Here is a 13,203-nt window from a genome sequence, read left to right on the forward strand (position 1 = left end):
AGTACCGCCTCTGATACCATAAGCAGCAATAAAGACTATTGCTTATCCTCTCTGTGCTCCAAGAAACAGGCTCAAGCTCTGGCATAAGAAGATTCAGTTTTGCACTTACAGAATTGCTTCTACTATTCTGATTCTACCACATTTTAGAATGGGATCACCAACTTTCAGTTCTACCAAGATCCACCTCCTAGCTAAACCTGAATCTTCACTATCAAAAGTCTTAATTCTGTTGGTTTCACCATGACCATTTTTTGAAATTTCTTTTGAGGTACGATGGGCTTAAAATCACTCAATTCACTATTGGATTCTTTGGAGCTGTTAATCTAATCGGTGAAAAGAACAAGAACTTTGGAGCTCAAGATTTAACTATGGCTCCATCACTGACCTTGGGTATGTTTTCCCAAGTCACTGCACTTCAGCTTTTCTCATCTGTAAAATGACAAAAATGATGCTACATAGTAAGCACTTAATAAATGTTCGTTACATATCTCAGACCTAGAAATAGCTATGTCTTTTAGCTTTCATTAAGCTACATATCACTAAGAAAAGAAATTATATTCACAACTCACATATCACAGTAAGTGCTTACTATGGTATTGCTGTAAATGCTTTACATGTTTAATTCTTACACCACTGTATAAGGCAGATTACTCTTATTTTACCCATTTTAAAGATCAACATACAAGGTCAGAAAGGTTAGCTACTTTGTTTATGTAGTTGTGCCTGTATTCAAATCTAGCTTAGTCTCACTTTAAAATTCCACCTAGCTATTATGTTGTCCTGCAGAATATCAAAGCAACACATACATAATGATAGCTTACCTCAGGTGCTCACTCCACGTGGGCTGTGAACTAGGCTAATGGCTAAAATGCACTATATCACTTAATTTTCATAATGACCTTATGAGACAGATAATATAACTTCGGGAAATTGAGGCACTGAGAGATTAAGTTCTGCATCCAAAATCACAGTTAGTTAACTACATGATCAGGATTAAAACTCAAACTCATAAAAACATGCATTTCTCTTGCAATTATAGGAAGTATTATTTCTCTTACAAACAGGAGTCTAAGTAGTACAGAGTTCACAAATAAGATATAATTATTATATATAACCACCTTTTACAGATGTGTTTCCCTCAGATCCTGGTGAAAAACAATCTCCAAGAATTTGTTTAAGTGATGATGATGATAGACTTGTTAAGCATGAATCCTGTTTCTGCAAAAAAATACATTTCCCATGTAAGTTTAGTAATTAACATTTTAGGGAACAATAGCATTATTAAAACTACAAATTAAAATAGTGCGTAACTCTGAAATCTGCATTATTAGTCATTTGTTGCTGAAACACAAAGTGTGACAAGCCAGTGGAGGTGAGTATGCTTTACTTTCAAGCCTTGATGTCTTGGTTAATAAAAGGGGTCACTGAAAGAGTTATTCAAGTTCTTTATCTAACTACCACCACCTCTCTATTTGTTTTTACCAATTTTCAAAACTCCTATTACTTTAAAATCACATTTCTTATAAATATTTAAGGCCAAGATTTGATTTTGATAGCTCTTCCTACAATTATCCTTTGAAGGAAAGCATAAAGAAGACAGGTAAATACTTTAGTTCCAAGCAAGTATTACTAGTTATCCAAATGAAAACATTTAATAAAATCAAGTAAGCAGCTACTTCCAAATATTTTAGATAGGAAAAGCACATAGACTGCATGCACTTGAGTTTTCCTCAAAATTCTGAAAATTATATCTGAAATGCAATGATTCTATTTGTGTATCTAAGGTAAACATTTCTTCATAGAATCATCTAGCCTAAAGGTGATGATATTATAATGTAAGAAGTTCCACTTTGTTGTACAAATCCTTTAATTTTCTTTCCCAGCAATATTTTATGGGTACAAAGGAAATTATATGTCAAAAGCAATGGAGAGAAAGCATTTGAGAAAATGGAAGAAGTGCTGAGACACTGGAGTCTACCCTGAAAGACAAAGCTTCACCTGAGGAGATCTGCAAATTAGTAGCTTTTTGCCAGAAGGCATTCTCTACTCTATGCAGCTCAAGTAATAGAAGGCTACAGCCTTGGTGGAATGACTTGAGGGGACAGAGGATAGAGTCTAGGACCACGAGATCAGCCAATGTGGAAAATAGTAGAGGACAGTGACCACAAAATCTGCATATGAAATTCACCAAAAACCTTTACCACCTCTATCTGTGGCATAAGGGAGACCTCAGAGGATCCTGTAAAAGCATAGAAGCTAGAAACTGAAAAGAATTAAGCAGAAATTTCAGCTGATATCTATTGCAGGAGAAACAAGATTGGGAATTTGTGTCCAGCCATGATATCTGCTTGCTAGAAAATGTGTTTGGAGGGACATAAAAGAATCGAGAATCTCTACAAAATATCATTCACAACACCTAGTATTCAATCAAAAGTCACTAGATAAAGAAACAGAAAATGGTGGCACTTATTTAAAAAAACAAACAAACAAAAAAAAGAGAATGGTCAGTAGGAAGCAACCCAGAGATGACTCACATTTTACAGTTAGCGGACAGGACTTTAAAGTAGCTATTATAAATATGTTCAAGCACTTCGGGGAAAATATATGCATGATGGCTGAAAAGATGGGGGATTTTATCAGAGTTATAAAAAATAGAAAAAATACCAATGGAAAATCTAAAGTTGACCACCACAGTAAGTGAAATAAAAAATTCACCTGGAGAACACTTATACTTTGCAACTGCAAATGGAACTTTCACAACATACACTTACGCTGGGCCATTAAAACAAAACAAGACAATTTCATACAATTTGAAATCATAAAAGATACATTCTCTGGACCGCAATCAGTAAACCTAAAGACTGAGTAATACAAGTTATTAAATGAAAAACAAAGAGGAAAAAAATTTAAGAAATATAAACAGAATCTCAGAGATCAGTGAGATATACTGAAAATTTCAATGCATGTGTAACTACAGTACCAAAAGGAGAGGGAGAAAAATAGGGTGGGAAAAAATAATCTTCCCATTTCACAGACAGTATCAACTTATATGTTTGGAAAGCTCAACAAACATCAAGCAGAATAAACATAAAGAAAGCTAGACCTAGGCACCATATAGTCAAATTGCTGTAATTAAAAGATAAAAACCACAATCTTGAGTAAAATTCCTGAAAGCATTCAGACGAAATCAACACATTATATAGAGAGGACAATGAAATAAATGATTACAAGAGAGGCCAATAAAAATGGAAACCTATAAAGAGCTGGAGGTAGAAGGAGGCAGCTATTAGACAAGGATATAATCACATCACCCACCCTTTGAAAACAAAGATGAGACAAATACTTTTAGAAAAGCAAAGACTGAGAAAAATCCATCACTAGTAAACCTGTATTATAAGAAATGTAAAATAAGTTTGTAAGACTGACAGGGTACAAAATGGTAATCTGAATCTACAGGAAGAAATGAAGATCCCTAGAAATTGTATATATTTATAGATATATATTATCTCTATATATTTATAGATATATATTATCTATAGATATATATTATCTATATTTATAGATATATGTTATCTATATATCTACATAATATATGAGAATAGAATATATTACCTATATATAGATATTATCTACAAATATGTATTATCTATAATATATTTAGCAATAGGATGTTATCTATAATATATACAATATATAATACAATAAATATATAATATATATTCTAGCCTTCTTTATTTAAAAGTCTAATAGAAAAAACTTAAAGGGCTCTTTAAAGAAAAGTTATAACTTTATTGTGGGGATTATATGATATGTAGATATATATGACAATAGCACAATGGATGCAGGAGTATATGGAACTATATTTTTATATCAAATGTGAAACAATACCGTATCAATTCTAAATAGACTGTGATAATGTTTAGATGTATTCTTTAATCCACTGATCAACTCTGAAAAATATAATGCAAACAGATATAGATAAAAGGTCAATAATAATAAAAATAAAAAACTAAAAAACTCATGATTATCTCCTCAAAAAAAGGCAGGAAAGGAGTAACAGAGAAACAACAATAAAAATAATAATTTTTTAAAAAGATAAATAGAAAATAAAGAGAAACAAATTGCTTCTAAATCCAACCACATCAGTATTTACATTAAAAGTAAATTGACAAAACATTCATAAATGGACTAAATACTACATTAAAAGGTACAGATTGCCAGACTTAATAAAAAAGTGACACCAGGTGTGTGACGTTCCCCTTCCTGTGTCCAAGTGTTCTCATTGTTCAGTTCCCACCTATGAGTAAGAACATGTGGTATTTAGTTTTCTGTTCTTGAGATAGTTTAGTAACAAACCTGCACCTTGTGCACATGTACCCTAGAACTTAAAGTATAATAATAAAAAAAAAAAGTGACACCAAACCCTTATTGTAAGAGATTCACTTAAATGAAAGACAGAATTAGTTTGAAAGAGAAAAGATAGAAAAAATATACCATGGAAACACTTGTCATAAGAAAGCTGAAGTATTAGACAAAACAATCTACAAGCTAAGGAAAGGAATATTACCAGAGGTAGAGACATTTCATAATGCTCAAAACATAATAATAATAAATATGTATGTGCCTGATAACAAAGTTATAAAATACTAACAGAACTAAAGAGAAGTATAAACAAACCCACAAACATAACTGGATATTTTAATACCCCTAAGTTGGTAACTGGTAAACAAATTAGATGAAAAATCAGTAAGGCTAAAGAAGATCTGCATGATATTACCAACCATGTTGACCAAACTTCAACTACACAACATTATATTCAGCACCTGGAGAACACATCTACTTTGCAAATGCAAATGAGACTTCCACAAGATACACTATCTTGGGCCATTTAGAAATAATAATAATAATTTTTAAAAATTTGAAATCACGTAAGATACATTATCTGGACCATAACAAAATTAACTTATAATTAACAGAAAAGTATATGTAGAGAAGAACCAAGTATTTGAAAATAAAATAAATCACCACAAAATAACCAACTAGTCAAAGAAGAGATCACAATGATCACTATATATTATATGTTTCGAAAAATCACTACGTACCCCATGTACAATTATTATTTTTCAAGTAAAAAAATGAATTTCTAAAACAGGAGATCACAAGGGAAGTTAGAATATATATTTAAAGAAATGATAATAAAAATAAAAGGCATCAAAAAATCGGGGCCACTAAAGCAGTACAAAGAAGAAAGTTTACATCTTTCAACAGGTTTAGCAGAAAACATGAAAATCTTAAAAATGAGTGAGAAAATTTTCAAATCTAAAGATAAGCAAATTAAACCAAAAGAAATAATACTAAAAATTAATGAAGCTGGAAACAAACAATAGAGAAAATTATTAGGTTGGTGCAAAATGATTGCGGTTTTTGTCATTGAAAGTAATGGCCAAAATAATTGGTGCAATTATTTTTGCACCAACATATAACAAAGCCAAAGTGGTTCTTAAAAAAGTTTAATGAAACTAAGCAATGCCTATCAAGATTTAGCAGGAAAGACAGAAAACACAAATTATATATGTTAGAAATAAAAAATGAAATGTCATGATAATCCTACAGTCAACAAAAGAATGAGGGACTATCATGAACAACTATGTTTATAAACTCAACATATCAGATGAAACGGACAAACTTCTTGATAGACACAATTACCAAACTGGTAAAACAGAAAACAGAGTACTGAGTACTGAAATATCTATCTAAAAAATCAAATTTAATGACAAAGATGTCTCCACACAGAAAATTCCAGGCCCAGATAATTGTACTGGTGAATCCTCAACTGGTGAGAGGATTCACCAGTACAATTAAGAAAAAAAAAAAAATACCAAACCTTTATAGAATAAAGGAAGAAAAGACACTCCCCAACTCATTTGATACCCAAGCCTGATGGCAACATTGTAAGAAACAATTACCGACCAATAGCCTTCATAAATATAGATGCAAACATCTTAACACAATTTTAACAAATCAAATTCCACAATAAAATATCGCACCATGACTAACCAGAGTTTATCCCAGGAATGCTAGGTTTAAAATATGAACATTAATGCACCAAAATTCATGGTCATCTAGAACCTCAAAATACGACTTTCTTAGGAAATAAGGTGTTTACAGGTTTAAATAGTTAAGATGAGGACACACTCAATTAGGGTGGGCCCTAAATCCAATGCCTAGTATCTTTTTTTTTAAGAGAAAGAAGAGACACAGACACGCAGAGAAAACACAGGGAAGAAGGCTACGTGGGATGAAGGCAGGGATGGGAATGATGCAGCTACAAGCCAAGGAATGCTAATGGACTGCTGCCAACCACCAGAAAGAAGCTAGAAGAGGCAAGGAAGGATTCTTCCATGATGCCTTCAGAGGAACATGGCCCTGCAAACACCTTGATTTCGGACTTCTGGCCTCCAGAACCGAGAGAATACATTTCTATTGTTTTAAGTCTGTGGCAATTTGTTACAGCAGCTACAAGAAACTAGCACAATATTCAACTGATCAGACAATTTTCTTAAATATAAAGTAATTGCTTGGGTTTCTTCTTCTGGTTTTCAGAACAAATTAAGAAACAGCATGGTGGTGTCAGTTAGGCGTATATCAAATTGTCAGTTTTACTGGTAAAGTTCAACTGCAGAACAAGATTTGAATCGATAACCTATTGTGCTTCCTAATACTTTCAGTCTGAATTGGGGGGTTCCCCCATTTAGTCAGAGCACAAAGGAGCTCCTCTCCGTGCCTTCCGCCTCACCTCCCAGGGAGCAGATCCTTACACACCAACACTGCAGACAAGCGATGAGAAAAAGAAAGAAGCTTGGCCAGGTGGCATGCAGTTCCCTAATCTGTCCAAGCAAATTATGGGGAAGAAATGTTCTTCCTGTACTTTTCCCTTCTGAAATGTTCATAAGGGAAAATTTGCTTCTCATAATGAAATACAAAGAGAAAAACGAAGTGTTCTCCCTTAATAACAATGCATAGTAAACTTCCTGATAGAAACCTGAAAGGCCACATTTAATGCTATTGGAACATAACCAAAAGAACGCAGAACAGTTTCATGAACATTCAACACACATTTGTTGAGTGAATAAAATCAAATAAATAAAATGACACTGACTATATTGTTCTTAGCCTTAAATTCCATAATTCAAAGATACATAAATTTAAAAAATTATTAAAGATAAACACTATTATATAGATTCAGAGGAGCAACATTTTTTGACATTTTACTTTCTCTAAAACTGGATAAACTCTACAATCAGTGGTGTGTTATAGTTTAATTGTATGCATTTCCTTCTTCCTTAGTGGCATGTAAAATAATGCTACATTTTATAATTGGTGCAGTTTTAGATTGGGTGGAATACAGTATATTTTAAAAAATTATTTCCTTATCAGTTGCAGAAGAAAATATGTAAAACACACACACACAAATTCATTCTCTCCTTCTCTTTTTCATAATCAGATAAAAAAGCACAAATTCAAGAACACAATGCAGCAGTTTAGTGGTAGTGCTAACCTCAGGATCAAGGTTTTCAGAGAATGCTTTTTTCTCAGCTTCTACTTGTGTGCCATTCGGTATTGGAGGGGAAGAAGGTGCAGAATGTAACTCCAATTCTTCACTGAAGGCAGTTTCTTTATCTTCTAGTCCATCTTTCTCTTCTCTGTGACTATTCCTTTTTAACATACTCCTTGGCCGAGGTGATGGTTTAAAGTGATCATCTGTGTCAAGGCTGTTGTTTTCTGCTGAAAAATAAAATGCTTAAAGCATGTGTACAAAAAAATGACCATGGCTTTATCTATCTCTCTGGGTGCGACCATACTTCCCTCCTGTGCCCATGCCCCTTCGCTCTCTGTCCTGAAGAGTCCAGATGAAGCCCACAACTCTTCTCTATACAGAGCTCTAATAAGTCACAAATAAATGATAGTTAATAATCAGGCCGAATGCAGTGGCCCACGCCTGTAATCCCAGCACTTTGGGAGGCCAAGTTGGGCAGATCACAAGGTCAGGAGTTTGAGACCAGCCTGGCTAACATGGTGAAACCCCGTCTCTACTAAAAATACAAAAAAATTAGCTGGGCGTGGTAGCTCATGCCTGTAATCCCAGCTACTCAGGAGGCTGAGGCAGGATAATTGCTTGAACCCAGGAGTCTGAGGTTGCAGTGAGCCGAGATCTAGATCACATCATTGAACTCCAGTCTAGGCAACAATAGCAAAACTCCATCTCAAAAACAAAAAACAAAAACAAACAAACAAAAAACAAAGTAAAAAAATAGTTGTCATCCTGAAAGTAACCACTGTACTTTAGTTTCACAAGAAGTTAACTCTTCAACATTATTAACTCCTATAGTATTCAAAAAAAAATGTTAAAAAACAAAACAAAATCTTGCCCCAGTTTCTACCACTATAAAATGAAGAGGTTCATCCATCAAACCTTTGAGTACCAAGCCCTGTACACATTACTAAACCTCATAATCAACAAAGTAGAAATGGACCTGTCCAGGGACTTTACAGGTTGATTTTTCTAAACAAAATTACAAGACAACGGTAAGTGCTATTATAAGGATCAAGATGATGATGTTGGCACCCAAGGGATAGAAGCACTAACTCTCACTAGAGGAAGAAATCTTTTATGAGTTAATTGTTCTGAGTCCATAAAACTTCTTTAGCAGTTATTAAAATTTCACTATTTCCATTACTTCTAAGTTTAAAACAAGAATCTAACACTGATATGCCTCCAGCATTTGAAACATAATGGGAAGACTTTCCATGTATATATTTTTTGCCTGAATTTTACCTGCTATCCATATTTATGTTTCTATTGTTCTACAAATGCATTTCTCTAAACTTCGAAACTGGTCTAATTAACATCTTCCTCCCATTTACCTACAAACGGGCTTATGAATGCTGCCAGAAGATTCCACAACCATACCAAGTTGGTATTATTATAAATATTTCCTTGACAATTTTAGCTACATCCTAAACTCCAGCCAAATGTTCAACCCCAAATCCAAGGGTCCTAGATTCCTCCCTCCATTATCCCCTAAATCCAAAGTATCAATATACCCTATCGATTCTACTTGCCAAATATCTCATTTATTCCACTTTCTACATTCCTACTGTCGGGTCCTTATCCACTCTTTCCTAGATTACTGCTTCCATGATATTTACAAAATGCAAATCAGATCACATCACTCCTCTCTACAAAATTCTTCAATGGCTCCCCATGATCCAATCCTACAGAACAAAAGCTTAACTGCCTTTGAACAACATAAAAGGGATTTTATGGTTTTGTCCTTCACTGCCTAATCTACAGCCATTTTGTCATCTGTGTTTCTGAAATGCTGGGCTAACAGTTGTCATGAACACATGCCACAATCCCTCCAATCCCTCCTACTACCATACCTTTACCTAAGCTGATCCCCCTGCCTAGAATATCCACTTCCTGCTTCTCCTCCTGACAAATGCTTCCATGTCTTTTGAACCTCAGTTTAAGCAGAGTATTATATAATGCCTAAAAGAAGGTATTGAGCCAATTCTTTGTATTATTGTGGTAAGAACACAACATGAGGTCTATCTTCTTAATACATTAAGTGCAAAAGACAGTACTGTTAACTATAGGCACAATGTTGTACAGCAGATCTCTAGAACTTATGCATCCCACATGACTGATACTTTATACCTGCTGAGTGTGTTTATAAACAAATGCTAATTAATAAAGTGAATAATCAGAACATTTATAGAGTGCTAAATTTATGCCAATACTGTTCTAAGCACTTCAAATATGTGAACTCATTTAATTGCCTCAAACTTCTAAAGGTAGGCAACTATTGTCTCATTTTTAAAGATGAATAAAATGAGAACAAAGAGGTCTCATGCCCAAAGTCACAAACTCTAGCAGGCTTTAGATCTCAGATTAAAGGAGAAGCATCCTGACTCCAAAGTTCATGATTTCAGTCATGTTAGTGTTAAAAACATATCCTGCAAAAAATACTTTCATTTTATAGAGTAACTGTCACTTCAGTAGTGATTATGAAGTCTGGTTATTATACTTTTTACAAAAGACAAGCAAGGACAGAGAAAGCCTTCAAGCTCTAATAGTTTCATAAAGCATTACTTGCTCCTTAGCAATATCTCACCACATTAAAAATATTGAGTTCCAAACCTGTATTAAAAAAAAAAAAGTCAAAGAATTTAGAGCATAAACTCATGAACCACATTCCCTCTTTCAAAGATAAATCATTCATATATGAATTTATTCATTTAAATACTTAATATATTCTATATGCCAGATATTATCTTAGGAACACTAGCCTCAATTTTTACAAGAACCTGAGAATGACAACTTTATTTTCTACAAAAATATCACTTCCAGAAGTACTGTCAAGTTCCCAAAAAGAAAAAAAAATGCTCTTTTTTTTTACTTTACTTTTTTTTTTATACTTTAAGAAAAGTGCTTTTTTTGGTAATCAATGCATACAATTGCCTATTTAGGTAATTTTGATATTACACATACTGAATATAACATTGCATATGTAAGTAGAGCATTTAGGATCCCAATGCCACCTTGTGGTTAAAATACAGTATTTCCTTATTCATTTTAACATACCACAGGTTTTGTGTTTTTTTTCTTTTCTTTTTTTAAGGTATGAAATAGGTAGATTATTGCTTTCCTGATTGTCTACCATAAATTTCTAATTATATACGTCCACCTGTCTCAGACAAATTTTAGCTGCTATATGCTCGCATTCTCTTAATAACAAAGTTCAATTATGTTCCTCTTCTCTCTAGCATTGATTTCACTCACTATACTTGGGAGGCACATTTTAACAAGATAATTCTGTTTCATTATGCATCCTGTTTGCATTTTTGAAGTTTTTTATAGTTTATGAGATGTACTTCAATAAATTCTCACAACAATTTTGCAGGAATAGAAAGAGGGCTATTTTTAGCTTCTTCGTCATGAGGATAGTGAAGCTTATTTGCTCAAGTCATATATAACTAATATACAGTGGCTTTTCCCCAGGTGTCCTGGACATTATTCTATGTTCTTTGCTCTGCTTACATCCTTTGCTCATTTCAAAGTTAATGAGATTGTGGGGTCAGGAAGAAAGGAGCAGTTCCCCAATATATGCCTGAAATAAAGTTTTGTCTGACGTTACCACTGGTATCTAATACGCAAAGTATGAAATATTTACCAGCACTGTATTTACTGATGATATGGAAGGAGATTTTTATGATGGTTAACATCAACTAATAATTCCTTTATGAAACAGAAGGAAGACTGAAAAACACAAAATCCTTAACCTTGCATATACAAGTTCATGAATGGTGACCCAGAGTATGTGAGAGGGCTTGGTCTCTGTTTCATTCTATCTTTGTTCCTTTATGCTTAAAGCTCAGTATAATTGTGGGGAGAACTACTGTAACCCCAGATCACACTGGGAACTTTCTTTTGGAAAACTGAATCTTAGTAGATTTTCATAGGCAATACAGAGACCAAATGGAGATTCTCTTAATGAGCGCCTAGAAGCTTCAAAAAACAGCAGCAGCAATAACATAACTCATCCTTCAAATACACAAATGTCAAGAAAATTTTCTGGCACAACGTTGGTATGGCAAAGATTGTTTTACGGATTAGTACCAATATTGTTATAACTCTAATCTTTGGAGTGTGAGAGGGATTAGACAGCATTCCATTCCAGTTCCATGCCTACAAACAAAACTGAAGCTCACACGTCTAGGTGTCTGCAGATCCACAGCTACGGATGCTATGGATAACTAAAGGTGCTTTGGCCTTCTATCAGGCAACAGCCTAGATGCAAGACAAAATACAACAGGTCTGTAAAATTGAAGTTAAGTCTGTTTTTCTTAAATATATACTAGCTACCATATAAAAAATTTTGGGACTGATTATCTTAAAATAAACTTCCAAGAAATGCAATTACAGTAATCCTAACAAATTACCTGAAGATGTGCTTTTAATTGAAAGAATTCTGGGTTTAGGTTTCATTTTTATTTTGTCTTTTTCAAATTCCTTGTCCTTATTTTGAGATTCAGAGGATTTTACAACGATGTCTTCACGCCCACTGGGTGCCATTTCCTCATCATTTTTGATGGCACACACTGGCTCATCTTTGGTTATGTTACCATTTGATTTCTTGGTTTTCAAAAAAGATAGTTTTGAAGGATTCTTTTCTTCATCATCTGATATATGAAAGTCATTCATTTTTTTATTAACTGAATTTTCATCTGCTGAAGTGTCAGAAAAATCACCTAAGGAAACTGAAAAATTGAAAAGAAAAAATGTTTTCCACAGTATTTTTAAAAACTGTCAAGGTAACGTTAACTTAATCAAAAAGTTTACCTTAAAAGCTACAAACAAATTTCTAACAATGAATACGCACAAATGTATTTTATGAATAGACTTGCAGCTCTAAAAACACAGCTAACTCAGGCATGTTTCATTAACATTTATGAAATAAAAATTCCAATTACATTAATTTATTCAAAATGTATTTATTGTGTGTCTTTAGGGTACCAAACAACCAAATACTGTTTGCTCTGGAAAAAGCCATCCAAAGGTCCCTAACAATCAGCCATGTAGCATTTAAATTAGGTTATGGACTGTAAAACTTTTATTTGAAAATTACTTCCTCATATAAAATTAAGAATGGATGAATTTAATTAGTAATTACTAATTATCTTTTTTTCCATAAAAATTTTGGAACTACAATTCCATCCACACCAGAATACTAGATTTACTAAGAATCATAAGGAATGCTAAGTTAACTATATAGCAGTGATTTAACTGTGGTTATTATTGGTTTTACAGAAATCATTAACAACTATTCACCAAATTTTAAAGAATAAAACACCAGGCTGGGCGCGGTGGCTCATGCCTGTAATCCCAGCACTTTGGGAGGCCTAGGAAGGCAGATCACAAGGTCAGGAGTTCGAGACCAGCCTGGCCAATGTGGTGAAACCCCGTCTCTACTAAAAATACAAAAATGAGCTAGGCATGGTGGCGGGCGCCTGGAGTCCCAGCTACTCAGGAGGCTGAGGGAGGAGAATTGCTTGAACCTGGGAGGTGGAGGTTGCAGTGAGCCGAGATCGTGCCACTGCACTCCAGCTTGGGTGACTGAGCAAGACTCCATCTCAAAA

At 33.9% G+C, this 13,203-nt stretch overlaps 1 protein-coding gene across 3 annotated transcripts in view; it reads right to left on the bottom strand.

The window, feature by feature from the left end:
- MAP9 (microtubule-associated protein 9) overlaps nucleotides 1-13,203 on the bottom strand; it is a 30,530-nt gene that overhangs the window by 14,537 nt on the left and 2,790 nt on the right. For 2 of the 3 annotated variants that reach the window (XM_011970482.1, XM_011970483.1), the window contains exons 4-6: nucleotides 12,007-12,324; nucleotides 7,559-7,785; nucleotides 1,119-1,212 (exon numbers count right to left, since the gene is read on the bottom strand). In XM_011970482.1, the coding sequence (XP_011825872.1) occupies nucleotides 1,119-1,212; nucleotides 7,559-7,785; nucleotides 12,007-12,324 (639 nt within the window). The remainder of the gene's footprint in view (nucleotides 1-1,118; nucleotides 1,213-7,558; nucleotides 7,786-12,006; nucleotides 12,325-13,203) is intronic. The other variant, XM_011970484.1, reaches the window with a different exon arrangement.

The sequence above is a fragment of the Mandrillus leucophaeus genome, unplaced genomic scaffold, assembly GCF_000951045.1.
Source record: "Mandrillus leucophaeus isolate KB7577 unplaced genomic scaffold, Mleu.le_1.0 Scaffold95, whole genome shotgun sequence".
NCBI lineage: Eukaryota > Metazoa > Chordata > Mammalia > Primates > Cercopithecidae > Mandrillus > Mandrillus leucophaeus.